This window comes from Coprinopsis cinerea (genome assembly GCF_000182895.1).
Source record: "Coprinopsis cinerea okayama7#130 chromosome 4 map unlocalized cont3.4, whole genome shotgun sequence".
Lineage (NCBI taxonomy): Eukaryota > Fungi > Basidiomycota > Agaricomycetes > Agaricales > Psathyrellaceae > Coprinopsis > Coprinopsis cinerea.
The window spans coordinates 893,185-907,138 of record NW_003307541.1 but is presented as its reverse complement, the minus strand read 5'-3'; the positions used below and the strand labels follow the sequence as shown (position 1 = coordinate 907,138).

General features: G+C 53.5%; 5 protein-coding genes across 5 annotated transcripts; 1 reads left to right on the top strand and 4 right to left on the bottom strand.

The window, feature by feature from the left end:
- Window positions 1–258: 258 nt before the first annotated feature.
- Window positions 259–2,102, bottom strand: CC1G_12796 (hypothetical protein; the record flags this gene model as incomplete). Its single annotated transcript, XM_001838493.1, has 6 exons — window positions 259–617; window positions 670–819; window positions 885–1,239; window positions 1,306–1,431; window positions 1,499–1,777; window positions 1,842–2,102. The coding sequence occupies 6 exons, from the start codon at window positions 2,100–2,102 to the stop codon at window positions 259–261; spliced, it is 1,530 nt and encodes a 509-aa protein (XP_001838545.1).
- A 3,695-nt stretch (window positions 2,103–5,797) lies between these two features.
- On the bottom strand, window positions 5,798–6,227 carry CC1G_12795 (hypothetical protein; the record flags this gene model as incomplete). The annotated part of the gene is made up of 3 exons (XM_001838492.1): window positions 5,798–5,832; window positions 5,896–5,970; window positions 6,026–6,227. The coding sequence occupies 3 exons, from the start codon at window positions 6,225–6,227 to the stop codon at window positions 5,798–5,800; spliced, it is 312 nt and encodes a 103-aa protein (XP_001838544.1).
- Window positions 6,228–8,938: 2,711 nt separating this feature from the next.
- CC1G_12794 (hypothetical protein) lies at window positions 8,939–11,503 on the bottom strand (the record flags this gene model as incomplete). The annotated part of the gene is made up of 4 exons (XM_001838491.1): window positions 8,939–10,383; window positions 10,438–10,676; window positions 10,728–11,116; window positions 11,177–11,503. The coding sequence occupies 4 exons, from the start codon at window positions 11,501–11,503 to the stop codon at window positions 8,939–8,941; spliced, it is 2,400 nt and encodes a 799-aa protein (XP_001838543.1).
- A 268-nt stretch (window positions 11,504–11,771) lies between these two features.
- Window positions 11,772–12,577, top strand: CC1G_12793 (hypothetical protein; the record flags this gene model as incomplete). Its single annotated transcript, XM_001838490.1, has 3 exons — window positions 11,772–11,835; window positions 11,890–11,976; window positions 12,030–12,577. 3 exons carry the CDS (start codon window positions 11,772–11,774, stop codon window positions 12,575–12,577), a joined length of 699 nt encoding a protein of 232 aa, XP_001838542.1.
- Window positions 12,578–12,889: 312 nt separating this feature from the next.
- Window positions 12,890–13,637, bottom strand: CC1G_12792 (hypothetical protein; the record flags this gene model as incomplete). Its single annotated transcript, XM_001838489.1, has 4 exons — window positions 12,890–13,274; window positions 13,334–13,393; window positions 13,458–13,505; window positions 13,558–13,637. The coding sequence occupies 4 exons, from the start codon at window positions 13,635–13,637 to the stop codon at window positions 12,890–12,892; spliced, it is 573 nt and encodes a 190-aa protein (XP_001838541.1).
- Window positions 13,638–13,954: the final 317 nt, after the last annotated feature.

Below are 13,954 nucleotides of genomic sequence, written 5' to 3'. Positions count from 1 at the left end.
ATATTGCGGCGGAACGTTCTCAGGCAAGAAATCAATCATTTTAGCAGATGAGTTCACAGTAGTGGGGCACCTTTGCACTTATAAAAGGAAGAAAAGTCAACCCAGAGAGAGCCGATGCGATTCTCAGGTGGGGAGCATGTAAAGATGTCTCCGACGTAAGATCCTTCCTAGGTGTACTAGGGACTTTGCGCATGTTCATAAAGGATTATGCCCGCCGGGCAGAACCAATCCAGGAGTTAACTCGCAAAGAAGTGCCATTTAAGTGGGGAAAAGAACAAGCTGAAGCAATGAAAGATTTACAGGCAGCCATTCGTACGGCGCCTGTGTTGTAAGGTCGATGCGGTCTTCGAGAGGAGTTTCAGCTCGCGCACGAGCGATCTCCTCTGTCTGACGCGCGAAGTCCTCAGTCGTGGGGAAAGCTTGGAAAGACGAAGAAGGGGGAGGGCGGTACTCGCCATCTTCTTGACGAAGGCCACGGGGAACGCCTGGAACGTGAGTTTTGAGGTCGGCGGTGCGAGGAAACTCGGCGGCGACCTTGGTGGGATCGAAGTTGGGAGCAGGGACGACAGAACCTTCGGCAGGCTCTAGAGGAAGATTGGCGTGGAGAAGGCCCGCCGCTGCGGTGAGAGGGTCGAGTCGCCGTTCGAAAAGGGGAGTTGAAGGCAGTACGCCGGCAGAAGGCGACCCTTGCTGGTTCCTCCAGGATCCCAACGGACTCGGAAGGATGTTGTAGGATAAGCGCCTTTGTCGACTTCGTAATCGTAGACTTGGGAGTCTTGGGCGAGGCACCTGAAGAATGGGCGCCTGAAGACGACGCACCTGAGTGACAGAAAATAGAATTGAGTTAGTAACAGAAAGAAAAAGATGAAGAGAACGAGTCTTACCCTGTTTGGGACCCGTATCGGCCTGAGAAGTATCCGTCCTAGGCGTAACCTGGGTGCCAGAAAGAGGCTCGACAGCCTTTTCGGATGCCTTGGAAGCGTCACGGCGATGGGCGCTGATAGAACGAATGACGGGGCGGGCAGGAGAGAAGACTGTGGTGGGGAATGGCTGGGTCTCAGACAATGCGCCGTTAGTCGCGTAGTCGATGACCGAGACGCCATCGCCTACGTCAATAACTGAGGCGACGACGAGAGGGAGATGGGGGCGTTCGGTAGGTCTACCAAGTTCGAGATTCAACTGGTAGATGGTGTGGGAAGCATTGAAAAGCTGGCCCTGCCCCAACCAGGAACGAGCCTCCTAAAAACAAAATGAAAAGAAGGTTAGAGAAGTCGAAAAATAAGGTAGATACCTCGATCCACTCACCTGGAACAAGGGCGATGCCAGTAACTCATCGTAACGAAGGATGATAGGGTTAGTAGTGGTGCGGTTCCAGCTATAGTTCGTGCCGTTGCGGACACGGCGGGGTACGAACGTAGGCCCGGGCAAATCCTAAGAATAAAAGACAGGGAAGGTTAGCGAGAAACTCGTCATCAACGACAGGGCACGCGTAACTTACCTGAGGACGGTCCTGTGGAACTTGAAGCCCTAAGGCAGTCGCCTGTTCGCGAGTAAACACGGCGCGCATGGCCCGGCGAATGTTGAACTCGTCGGGAAGGGGTTCGGCCCACGCCGTACGGGATGCTTGGAAGCCGTAGTGAGGGGAGACGGGATAATGGCGATGCTCGGGGGTACCGCTAGTGTTGTTGCCCCGAGCATAATACGAGACAAGAAGAAACTGAGTGAAAATACGAAGGATGGCGAGCGAATGCGCACCATCGAAATCCTGAAGGGCGACCTAAAAAGGAAGAAGATAAGATAACCGCGATCACGCCGCGATCCCTCCGTAATGAGAGACTTACCAAGTCGTTAAAAGTTTCAAGAGAAATCCAGTCCCAAACTGGGTGGTAACGGAGAAAGTGACGGGGAGCGTCGAACTGGATACCGGCGTCGAGGGTCGAAGCCATGGCATTCCAGGCCAGACGTAAATACGGACGAGCGACGAAGAGGTTGAAGACCTGCCGGACATCTGAGGTTTGATGGCGGGTATCACCCGTGATCGGCTCAAACGTCCTGGGATCAAACTCGTCGATGGGGAGAGCAAACTCTTGAGGCGCAGACATAGTGAGAGAGAGAGGATGAAAGTGGGAGGAAAGAAAGAAAGATGGGTCTTCCAGAGACCGCCGTCCAGTCTTTTATGGGCCTAAATCGTTGACCGTACAATCCTTAGAGAAAAATCTTTGGCAAATAGACTGTCAACATTAAACTTCGGGCACTTGAGCGCGGCGGTTCTGAGCGGTGTTAATGGTCGAGGTCGTATCTAACGGTTTTCCGGCGGAACCCTAGACATATGGATATCGTTCGAAAGCTGTGAGGTACCTCTATTCGATACACCCAAGGGACAAAGGAAATCCCAAAGACCACAGACGAAATACGAGGAGGAAGTTCAGCGAGCGTCTAAAAATTTTGGGTTGTGATCGATGCCGTAACGGCGGCGACCACAGTTTTGCCTGCAGGCAAGACAGAACTCGACCTAACGGCGCCACAACAAATGAGTCTGAGTACCAGGAACTTGGTACGCGACGGAAATGAAACGAGGCCACGATCGAGGCAACGAAAAGTTTTGAGCAGATTTCAAGCAGAGTTAGAGATCTTGTAACGATGGAGGTTTCCTCATTAGGGAACAATGACTGGGGACAGTCCTCATTCCAAGTTGGGGGGAGATGTTACGCCCGAAGGCCGTTAGACCCTTCAAAAATCGCAAATACAAGGGAGATAAGATTCTCTGAGTCACCTGGCGTATCATCTCGACGAGCATCCGACAAGTCACAACCAGGCACCGTGTTCTTCATAACCGGCGGATTGTTCTGTTCTGTCAACGAGTTGAGACCTTACCCGAAGTCGTCAACTAAGTCGAATCTCAAGGTGTCGCACTAGAAACACTAAGTAGAGTCTGTGTATCGGGCATACCGTGAACCGGCGGGTGACCGTACATACTCGAACATAACTCTAAAGTACGAACCACTACAATATGAGCCTGGCACTGAGGTTCTATTGAAGGAGAGGGCTACTACCAAACGGGGGTGCCAAGATCTACTCTAATCTACTCATACTTAGTAGGAACCGGGACGGCGGGGCTACGTCATAACACGGCGCGCTTAATCACTAAGTTCGGACGTCAGACGACGGGCGTGCAAGCGCCGTCGGTTAAGTTCGGCCGCAAAGTCCGAGCGCTGAAGCTGAAGGACCGAAATCGGAGAAGAGTGATGGAGATGAGAAAGATAAGATAAAGTCACGGAGCGAGACCTTCACACGGCTTGCCACGGCACCGCCGGGCAGACCTACTGCACAGGCAAACCATATGCAGAGTTGATCCTATGACCTCGGCCGCCTTAGAAAGGAACTCCTCGACATCCGTCGGCGCAGAGAAACGAAGTCAGCAGGTCAGTAGCCATACGGCGCTGACACCCAAAAAGGGATATCCTTTTGTTCCCGCGGATGCAAAACGACCGACGGAAGCGGATTGATTCCCACCACTGATGGCAACCGGTCCCGATCAGGGATAAGTACGCCTTATACCCGCGTTCTCAACAGCGCGACATCTAGACGCCCATGTGCAACCACCCGGCGCTAACCGCCGGTTTCCTTTCTTGTCTCTGTTCCTACTCGATTTGTACCATATTTCTCCGCTCAGTCTTTCGTCCTAGCTAGCTTCCATACACGTCTATTTGCTAGTCTTTTATAGTCTTTGTCTTACCTCTCGTTGCCAAACATTTTGTACAGTATATAAGTGCCCGCCGGGCACAAGAAACAATAGATACCCCTTGGACTCGGATTATACCTTGAGTGTGCCGGCGCGTGTGTCCGTGCAAATACCAGTGGTTCTCTAGAGCGAAAGTTTAGTTGAAGTCGAACGTGCAGAGTTAAAGTCCCCGTGGAGACTTAGTGTGTGTACCACCGTGAACAAACGTTGGCCCTGTGTTCGCCTAAGTGTCTCGTGTGTCTTTGTGTATCAAAAGATCGTGTTTTCTGCGTGCCTAGAGCGTCGACCATACGCCGGAGCGCAAGTGGTGGTGCATAATCTATAGGGTTATAGCCTGCCTTCGTCTTCATACTTGAATCAAACCCAACACCAAAACCCAGTGTTTATACACTAAAACCAACTACTTAGACTACTTAGGGTCTCAAATCTAAGAAAACCAAGCCACTAGCCGGCAACCCCGTCGAACTTGCGTGCCACGTACAGGGAGACCAATACTTCAGGATAGTTTCGTTGCCGTCGGTCTTCGACTTCGTTAGACTTGTCTCACAACAAGTCCTCACTCGTCTTGGAACCGTCGGTGGTGTTTAGCCGTCCTTCTTTGCACTTTCTGTGCTGGTCCAGGGCACTCAGTAGACTTATCATATAGTGGTTATGCCACCCAACCTGTCCAAACATATAGTTCAGATATGCCCAGCCAACCAGCTGACCGATGGATTTAACCATACACATCCTAAGTCAGCCCACCTGCCTGAGGAGGATAATCCGCATGAGTCAGCTGAACATATACCAAACCGGTGAATGAGACGGCACAACCTCCACTCGTGTCCACCCCTATTAAGCCGACCTATCTAACCCTTTCACTGTGGCCATTTCCACCATGGGTCGGCTGAGACCATCGTCTCTCCTTCTCGACTTCAGCCGACCCAACCAAGCAATGCCCCCCACCCCAATTTTCCACTGCCACTGGTCATCGAAAACCAAACCAGAAAGCCGTGCACGGTGCGTCCACCCCGATTGAGCCGACCTATCTAACCCATTCACCGTGGCCATTTCCACCATGGGTCGGCTGAGACCATCGTCTCTCCTTCTCGACTTCAGCCGACCCAACCAAGCAATGCCCCCCACCCCAATTTTCCACTGCCACTGGTCATCGAAAACCAAACCAGAAAGCCGTGCACGGTGCGTCCACCCCGATTGAGCCGACCTATCTAACCCATTCACCGTGGCCATTTCCACCATGGGTCGGCTGAGACCATCGTCTCTCCTTCTCGACTTCAGCCGACCCAACCAAGCAATGCCCCCCACCCCAATTTTCCACTGCCACTGGTCAGCGAAAACCAAACCGGCGATTGAGAAAGCCGTGCACGGTGCGTCCACCCCGATTGAGCCGACCTATCTAACCCATTCACCGTGGCCATTTCCGCCATGGGTCGGCTGAGACCATCGTCTCTCTTTCTCGACTTCAGCCGACCCAACCAAGCAATGCCCCCCACCCCAATTTTCCACTGCCACTGGTCAGCGAAAACCAAACCGGCGATTGAGAAAGCCGTCCACCGTGCGTCCTCATGGTCGACGATTGCGAGATCGATTTCATCGTAGTTGATTTCCGATTCGAACACTGGTAAGTCCATTGTGAAGGGATGGACAAGCGCAGGGGCACGGCGTGATGGCTTTTGAAAAGGACAACACAATCAGATTGGTGGGCTTTATATTCGTCGATTTGTGGTGCTCCCGGCGGCTATGGTACTCTGGTCGAAGTAGATTCCCGGTACCGGCTAAAACGTGTAGCGCCGGTCGAGTCATTGAAATTCATAGGCACCGGCGGTCGCACCCACCGCCGGTGGACTTTCACCCGATTGTAAAGCCGTACTTTAACCTGCTCGTCACACTGAAATTCGATAGCACCGGCGCTTGGTGCGGCCGCCGACCGCCGGTGATGTTCACCCTCAATAGTAAAGCCGCATTTTCCACGGTTTGTCAGATCTTTTCAAGGCGGAGTAGCCGACGAGTAAGCGCCCACCTATTGTATTATGTCTGTACGGATACAAGATGAATTTATGGACCATGGCCATCGTCAGTGGGTGGTGTAGCTGAATTGGTTGGAATTAGACGTTCAAACCACGATCATTGAGTTGAAAGACTGTAGGACTCACAAGACAGTTGTCGCCTGCGCTTCCTAGGGACTGGAATGTACTCCGTTGAAGAGCCTGACTCTGGATCATCAACAGCTATAAAACCACCCAGTCAGTAAGCGCAGACAATATCTTATTCGGCGGGCCTCACTGTTTTGCTTCATTGACGCTTTGGGACCCTTCCTTTTCCTAATTTTCGTCCGCGCAAGCGATGGTTTCTCTGGCGGCGTGTCTGGTAATTCCACATATCGCCATCGAGATGAATTGACCTTGGAATTGAGAGGGGTTGTCGACGCCGGGTTGTCGTGGGCACTCGTGGGATTTTGGGCGTTCTCGGTTACTTTGGACGACATTTTTCAGAGACAAGCAGAACAGACTGGGAGAAGTGTATGTCTGTGGGGAAAGAGAAGGATGGCGAAGGCACGCCAGATAAAGGAGGCAGAAGCTCGGGAGCAAATAGGCGAGGTGGCTGTGTAGATGAAATCCGCCGGTGGATGGGCACCACGTCGTTCTTGTTCTACGACGACAGGAACAACCAGGGGAGGAATGGTTAGTCGGTTGACTGGGAGTAATAGAATGGATAGGAATCGGCTCACAACCACGAATCCCCATTCGCGAGTAATGCATAGTGAGGCATACCTTCATTAGGTCGGCCGACAGCGATTGAGAGAAGTCGGACGGTGAACTGACCTTTATTGCCAATGGCGCGCGGCTCTTGTCGCATTAGGTCGGGGGACAGGAATAGAAGCCAGGCCACCCTAGTCGGGGTAACGCCGGGACTGCCATGGACTGGTTGGGTCGGCTGACCGAGGGCAATGCGTTTAGAGAAGGTCGGCTCACCTTTACTGCCAAAGGGTGAGTGGGGTTTGTCGCATTTTCTCAGCTGACGAAGTCAAGGTTGCCGTAGAAGATTGTGGGGGGGTAGAATAGCAGAGAGAGCAGCATATGGTGGTTTGGTCGGCCGAACCTGAGAGAGGTGCGAACAGTCAACAGAGGAGTTATGTCGGCTGGGATAGATTGGGCTGTGCGTGGGCGGGGGAGTGGGGGGAGGCGGCATACAGTGCCATAGACAGGTTGGGTCAGCCGAGGCCGAGAGGGGAGATCATGTTCTCAGCCGACCTATGGTGAAAGTAAGGGGATTGCAAAGAGTAGACAACGTCAGCTTACCCTGGCGGATAGAGGCAATGGGCGGTGTTTCCCAATCACCGGTTTGGTTTTCGCCAACTACGGGTAGATGAAAGCAACACCAGGGGTAGACTGCCAGGGGGGGGGAGGCGTAAGGTGGCTGGGTCGGCCGAAGACGAGAGGGCAGAGATGATGCTCTCAGCCGACCAATGGTGAAAACATGAATATTCGATAGAGGCGATAGGTCGGCTGACGTGAGGTGGACACGGGAAGGGGGTGGTCTGTCTCGATCACCGGTTTGGTATCCGGTCGGCTGACTGATGTGGGTTAGCTTGCTCAGGCAGGTGGGCTGACCTAGGGTGAATATGTTACATTCTTTGGTCAGCTGGTTGGGTGAGCATAAGTGGACTATATGTTTTGACCGGTTGGGTGGCATAACTACCATATATATATGTCTATGTAACATTGTGGCTGGTCGGCACATCAGCGGTATCGCCGGTACCCCTTCGACCCCTCAGCCCTTAAAATCGACCGCCAACCCCGTTCCTGCTTTCGACGCTTCCCCTACCAAGGCTGGATGCAGGACCATTCTCGACGACCGTGTATCTATGGTTGTGCCAAACCCGCCCCTGTTGACCGTCTTCACCAAAGATGCCTTGGTCGATTGGGTTGGCAAACTATTAAAGAACATTTTGGGTAAGCCTATCCGTTGCCATCACCGCGCACTCAGTGGATGCTGTCTCTATTATTATAAAGTACAGATCATACACAGAGGTAGATTATAATAACGTATGGATACAACAACAGGGAAACGTTATAATAATGAATTGGATCATACACAGGTGCCTTTCAGGGAAGTTCTTTCCCACTTCTTGCGTCAACGAGTTGACAGGTATGACAGCCCACATCACTTAGTAATCGAGGTTTGGGCGGGCAGGGGACAGGCTTCCTGATGCCCACGAAATGGGCGGGCAGGCGGTCGAGCGCGCCCCGCCCACGCGCTCTAGCATCCCCTTTTGTGAGCAGGCCTCTTGGCATCTCTAATCATGATCGCCTCCGGGACCGCAGGCATGGCTTGGCATGTCGCATGGTAATTTGATATTCTGGGTCGCCTCCGGGACCGCAGGCGCGGCTTGGCATGTCGCATGGTAATCTGGGTTTCCCGCCGGCGACGCCACGATTCTCATGGCCCGTGCGCAGAGATGAGGGCAACTGCCGCCGGGCGTTTGTTTATGCGCTTCCAGGGATCCTTAATTGCAGTACCCAGGGCGCTCATTGGCAAAGAGCAGTAAACAGACACCTAGAAACAGTGAAATCTTGACCAAATTCACCCCGCCGATCGGGCCGTGCTGCTCCGCGTTTGGGACCTCGTCCGCTGACAGGAGTCTCCTAGTTAGACACCTTCAGTACTCCCCAGAAATGCACGAGAAGGGCAAAAGATAGGAGAAAACATAGGAAAACATTTGGAAAACATATAGAAAAAAAAGAAGAAGGAAAAAACATATCAATGAGACAGAACATATCCATGTCAAGCATACACAATATTCCGACCAATCGAATTAGAGCGTAAGCGTGAGTACACAGAGAATGTGAATCGGGTCTCGCGAGTACGTTCCGGCCAAACCATGGAATCGGCCGCACTGGGAAAAGGAAACCTGTAGGTAACCGCTTGACAAGGCAGACACCTTACTTTCACTGTCACAATTCCACGCACGGACCGCATTCCAAGAAATTTTTTGTTTGTTCAAAAGTGGTGTACAAAATGCAAACACAAATCATTGACTAGCGGCAAACTACAAAGTCCAGGTGGGGGGGGGGGAACCCAAGAGTCAAGACGAATGAACGCAACGAGAGGGCGAGCGCAAGTCTCGCAAAGTCCAAGAAACCATCGGATCAGCGACGTGTGAAATGGCCATCAAAGCCTCGGCAGGCCACTCGGCTAGCCACCTTGAACAAACGCCAGGAGACACGTGCGCATGTCATTCACAGCCTCAAACCACTCCTCCTGGTTCTCGATACCCGCCCACCACGACAAACTGGCCAAGGCTATGGCAATACCGGCGGGACCTGGCTTCTGAATCTGTGCAAGTGAACGCCGAGATGGAGCATCAGCGATAGGCAACGGTAAGTCCCCTTCTTCATTCCTTCGCCACTCAGGCTGGATTGATTTCCACCACTCCTTCCACCGCTGAGCAAAGTCGGCCAAATCGTCGATCTGGGGCGTTGTAGCGTTCTTTTTTCCCTGGGTGACCCACCGAGCCAGCTCAGGTGGTCGTTTGGAACCCGCCGGAAGCCTCCCATGATCAATCGTAGTGCTCTTCTCAAACTCTTCCAAAGCATCCAAACAACCCTGCCATCGCGGATCGCTAACCACATTCCTCAGGACCCGCAAGATCTGCACCATCCACGGGTCCAACTCCTTTTGACCTTTCCGCGATCGTTTGCTACGGCCCTCTCCCCCGGACGGTTCCCCAGACGTCCTCTTCGATCCCACCACAGCACCGCCAGTATCGATCGAAGCGGCCTGCCCCGAGGCCCTGACCCCAGAGACTCTTTCCCCGCATCGAGGACCGCCTCTTCCACCTCGACCTCCTCGACCTCGACCTCTTCCCCTTCCGCCTTGGCGAGGTACCCCTGTCTGAGTCGGAGGAGGAGTAGCAAGAGCCTCCTGACTCAACCCAACCGTAGAAGCAGCGGGATTTACGGGAGGCACACCGCTCTTCTGAATCGCGGATGAAGCGCAGGGGAGTGATGTGTTTGGGCTCGGCAGAATGTAATTGTGCGGGTAAGTTGGTTCCTCGTCCCCAGTCAACGCGAATTCACCGTCATCTTCGAAGCCAGCCAGATCACCATAATCAGCTCCCCCGGCGTGCAATAATTCCGAGGCCATTGTACCCCCGGCAGGGCGCATGCGCATGGCCAGATGACCCTCGTCTTCAGAACGCAAAGCCAAGATCTCCTCTGTCTCCACCATGAGGTCCCGCAAGCCCTTGAAAGGCGTCGAAGGGTTCAGACCAGCGGCAGAAGCCACGGGAGCAGCAGGGACGGGAATAGCGGCAGAAGCTGGTGTAACGGTTTGGGTAGCACCGGATTGGGAGGCTTCGGATGGCTGGGACGGCGCCGTCGTTGTGGGCAAGGTGGGCTGGTTTGGTGCGGGGAGCTGCGGCAGGGGGTTCGGGCAAGCAGACTGGAGGACGGGGTTTGGCGCGGGGGCGACGGGGGTCCTCGGCGGGGGGGTCTCGGGAGAGCCCTCATTGTCGTTGTCGGCGTCGTCGTCATCGTCGTCCTCGTTGTCCTCATCCTCTTCCGTCGCCGTCATCATTTCCATCACCCCACACAAACGCGACTCAGATGTCACCACTCGCGAACGTCGGACGTCTTCGGCTGTGAAGGGTTGGTGAGTACATGTCGAACTGGTTCACGCAAGTGGTTACTAACGATAAACCATGTGCAGGAAGCCCGAAAAGGGCACCATGTATGCCTCGTTAAAGTTGGGATGGGCTCTCAGGAAGCTTAAACCGGCCTCATTACGCCCCTCATGAAACGACATGGTGCGGATACCACCATCGGGTTTGGAGGGGTCAGGACCGCCAGCAAGGACGGTAAAACTCCACCCGGTCTTCTTTGACAGAGCAGAGAGAAGGCCCTGGAAGATCTCGCGCAAAGCCTCAATGTGTCTGGAAGGTATGTCAGAACTCTGGCTAGAGCGGAGACGTAAACTGACTCACCGAAGGTACGCCTCAGGGGTGCTTGGCGAGGGGGGCTCGACGAACGCGTCTTGGAGAATCTCCTTACGCTTTTCGCGCTCCTCGGCAATGTCCTTCTCCAGTTTCTCAATCTCCGCCTTGGTTTCGGGAGTCTCGTTATCATACGCCTCCCCAGTCTTCCGTCGGATCATATCAATCCGTTCACCACGGGTGGGTCTGCGCTTCAGCTTGGCAAGTTCAGCGGCGACTTTGGGCTTCACTCGAGTCTTGTAATATTTTTTGGAGTAAAGCTGTTTCCTCGTGAGGGCGCGTGTCGGGGCATCGGGAGCTGTGCTTTGGAGCTCGACCTTGATTTCCGTACATTGCGAGCGGCACGCCTTGTCGTAGTTGTAGAACCAACGATAGACTTGCTAGAGGACGGAATATCGTGAGTTTTTTGCGTTCCAACGTCTGAGGGTTTTCAAGCTTACGTTTTTGCGCCTCCCTCGCCATGCCTGCAGATTGAACGCGGGGTCTCCCGGCGTCAGTGAGGGATTCTCCCTGTCCTCCTCACTCGGCTCGCCTGGCGTTTCCTCGGTCTCCTCCTCCTCAGCCTCTTCCACGCCTGTTGAGCTTCTCGCCGCCTTCCAGGCGGCCTGCGCAATTGCCTCAGCCTCAGGCGTCGGCCATAGGAGATCCACTCGGGTATAAATGACAGGCCAAAAAGCCCTCAACGCGCGTCGACCGCCCGACTGGGCCTTCTTGAATTCCTTGTACTGACTCTTGCCGTACTCGACTATGGGTTTGATCAAACCCATCTGGGGGAGGACGAAGATTAGCTCCAAGATTAACTCGCGGGTAGACCCGAAACGGTATGAGCACACTAACCTCGAAGGTCTATGTTAACCTTTTGATGACACAGGGTCTCCTCCACCTAAAAAAACCGGCTCGAATCGAGCCAAAAGCCTCAAGTTTGGCACTGCTTGGTAGAAAGGCAAATCAACATCCAGGCCAAACAGTTTTCATTATTAAAAAGGGTAGGTAGCGATCCTGTAAGTCCCCAGTTTCCTCATCAAACCCATCAACATGTCCCAGACGTCCCCCATCCCCTCTGTCGCTGCCCTCGCGGCTCTCTTGCATGCCTTCCTCAGTGAGTTTGCGCCGTTTCTCGCAGATAATCCCGCAGACTGATTTGTCTCGGCAGCCAACCCCAACAATGCGACCCCTCCATCTGTCGAGCACATCATCTCCGTCCTCAATACCGTGCAGAGCAATCTCGGGGGCAACGGTGGTAAGTCTCCATGTGATCGTACGCAATACCGACTGATTCTTGACGCTTAGCAGCCCCCTCTGCCTCGACGGGGCCGGCCATCGTCAATAACAACCCCGACGTCACCCCTACCTCCTCGGGCAGTGCTAACCAATCCCCGCCATCTCCCGTCACCACCGCCGACGACGCCGACGACGCCGACTCCAACGCTGACGCTGAATCCGACGCCGAAGCTGCTGAGCCTGCCGACCTCCAGGGGTTGCCCATCGCCGCTGCTGCAGGCACCAGCGTTTTCGTTTCCAACCCTCCCCAGGACATCGGTAAAATCACCGGGTTTGTGTGCGCTAACTGCAAGGTCTACAACCTTGTGCGTCCCGCCACTGAAACCTGGTACTGCGTTACCAAGGGCAGGCGTGTTGGGGTGTACAAAGGAATCCACGCCGTTCGCGACTGGGTCCTCGGCTTCTCCGGGTTTGGGTTGAGCAAGCACCCCAACTGCAAGGAGGCTCTCGAAGCATGGGCCGACGCTTACGAGGCTGGAAACATCGCCTTTCCCGACGACGTGGACTACAACAACCCCGGCGAGTTCGGCGCTGCAAGTGTCCCCGCTGTCCACGTTTGAGGATCCCTGCGCCACCCGCGTCCACATTTTCTTGATGCCAACGCCCTCCATTTTTTTGTTCTAGTGTCCCTCGTCTCGCTTACCGCCATAGTTTTCCCTCCCCTCCACTGTTCCGTTCGAGTAGGGACCTGGTTGTGTAGTTGGTGTGTGTGTGGCGGACACTCAAATGTTATGTATCCTGATATAGAAATTGTACTCTTGCGCATCAAAAATTGAACATCCTTTATCTTGCGGCGCCCCCTATCGTAAAGTCGGCTTGGATGTATTGAAGAGGTTCGAACAACCCAAATATGAACGTTAACACAATGGCTGCTATTTTAGGTAATGCAAAGTCTTCTCGTGGACACGCAAACGGAAATCGTCCATGTCGACGAGCAGCATGACTAGGAGGTCTTCGAGCTCGCCCACAACGTCATCCACCACCTTGTACGCCGTGCACACCTGTGAGAGTTCATGCCCCACCCCTTTAAGATTGAGAACGTAGCCGTGGCTCGTGTCGACTCTCTTGCGGATGGCGCTGAGGCCATTGATGTACTCCTGTACGCGATCGCGTGCCGACTCTGGACTTGTGGATGTGAGTTGTGTTGTGAGGTTGGCCAAAAAATCATGGACCGTCTGTCCCTCTAACAAAGCGGCAACCTGAGCCTTTTGTTCCAGCGCCCGATCCACCCAGTATTGAGCTTCCTTGAATTTGTCTCTGATCGCCCGAAGAGAGTGATGAGCACCTGCGTCGCTCATGGATCGCTTCGTATGTACCTTTTGGTAGCCACAACCTCTGCCTTCCGTGAGGAACTCTCTCGACTCTTCTCCATCTTCCTGTGGATTTGATCTGAGCAGTAAGTTTGCGAAATTGGTGAACAAATCAGTGTATCCGTCTCACCGTTCCGTGGCCAACTCTTTCCGTCGCTGAGATACTCGAGCTTGGTTGCTGGATTGAGCGTTATAACAGGCAAATGCCTGGTCAAATGAATGCCACTTACTTCTCATAGTATCGCTTGGACTTCAGGCGGTTGGCGATCTGTTTCTCTTCGAGGGTATGGTACTTTCTATGGCGTCCCATGGTGGAGGTCACAGTGTTACAGTGGTTAAGTACATCACGATGGCTAACCAATTGGCCACTGTCTTACTTTTATTTTCAAACTGCTCGGATCGACAAACGGAAAACAGGGAACGAAAGGTATAGTTTTGCTGCTAATTGTTATTATTTTATTAACAATATTATTGCAGTACTTCGAACGTTATTTTGTCGATTGTTTTTATTCCCCAGGAGGGGAAGTACAACCTTCCTTCGGGCTTCTCGACCTCCACACCGAGACCAAACAATGCCGCGGGCTATAATAATGACGGCTTTTTATTTGAACCCTCTCGCTTTCTTCC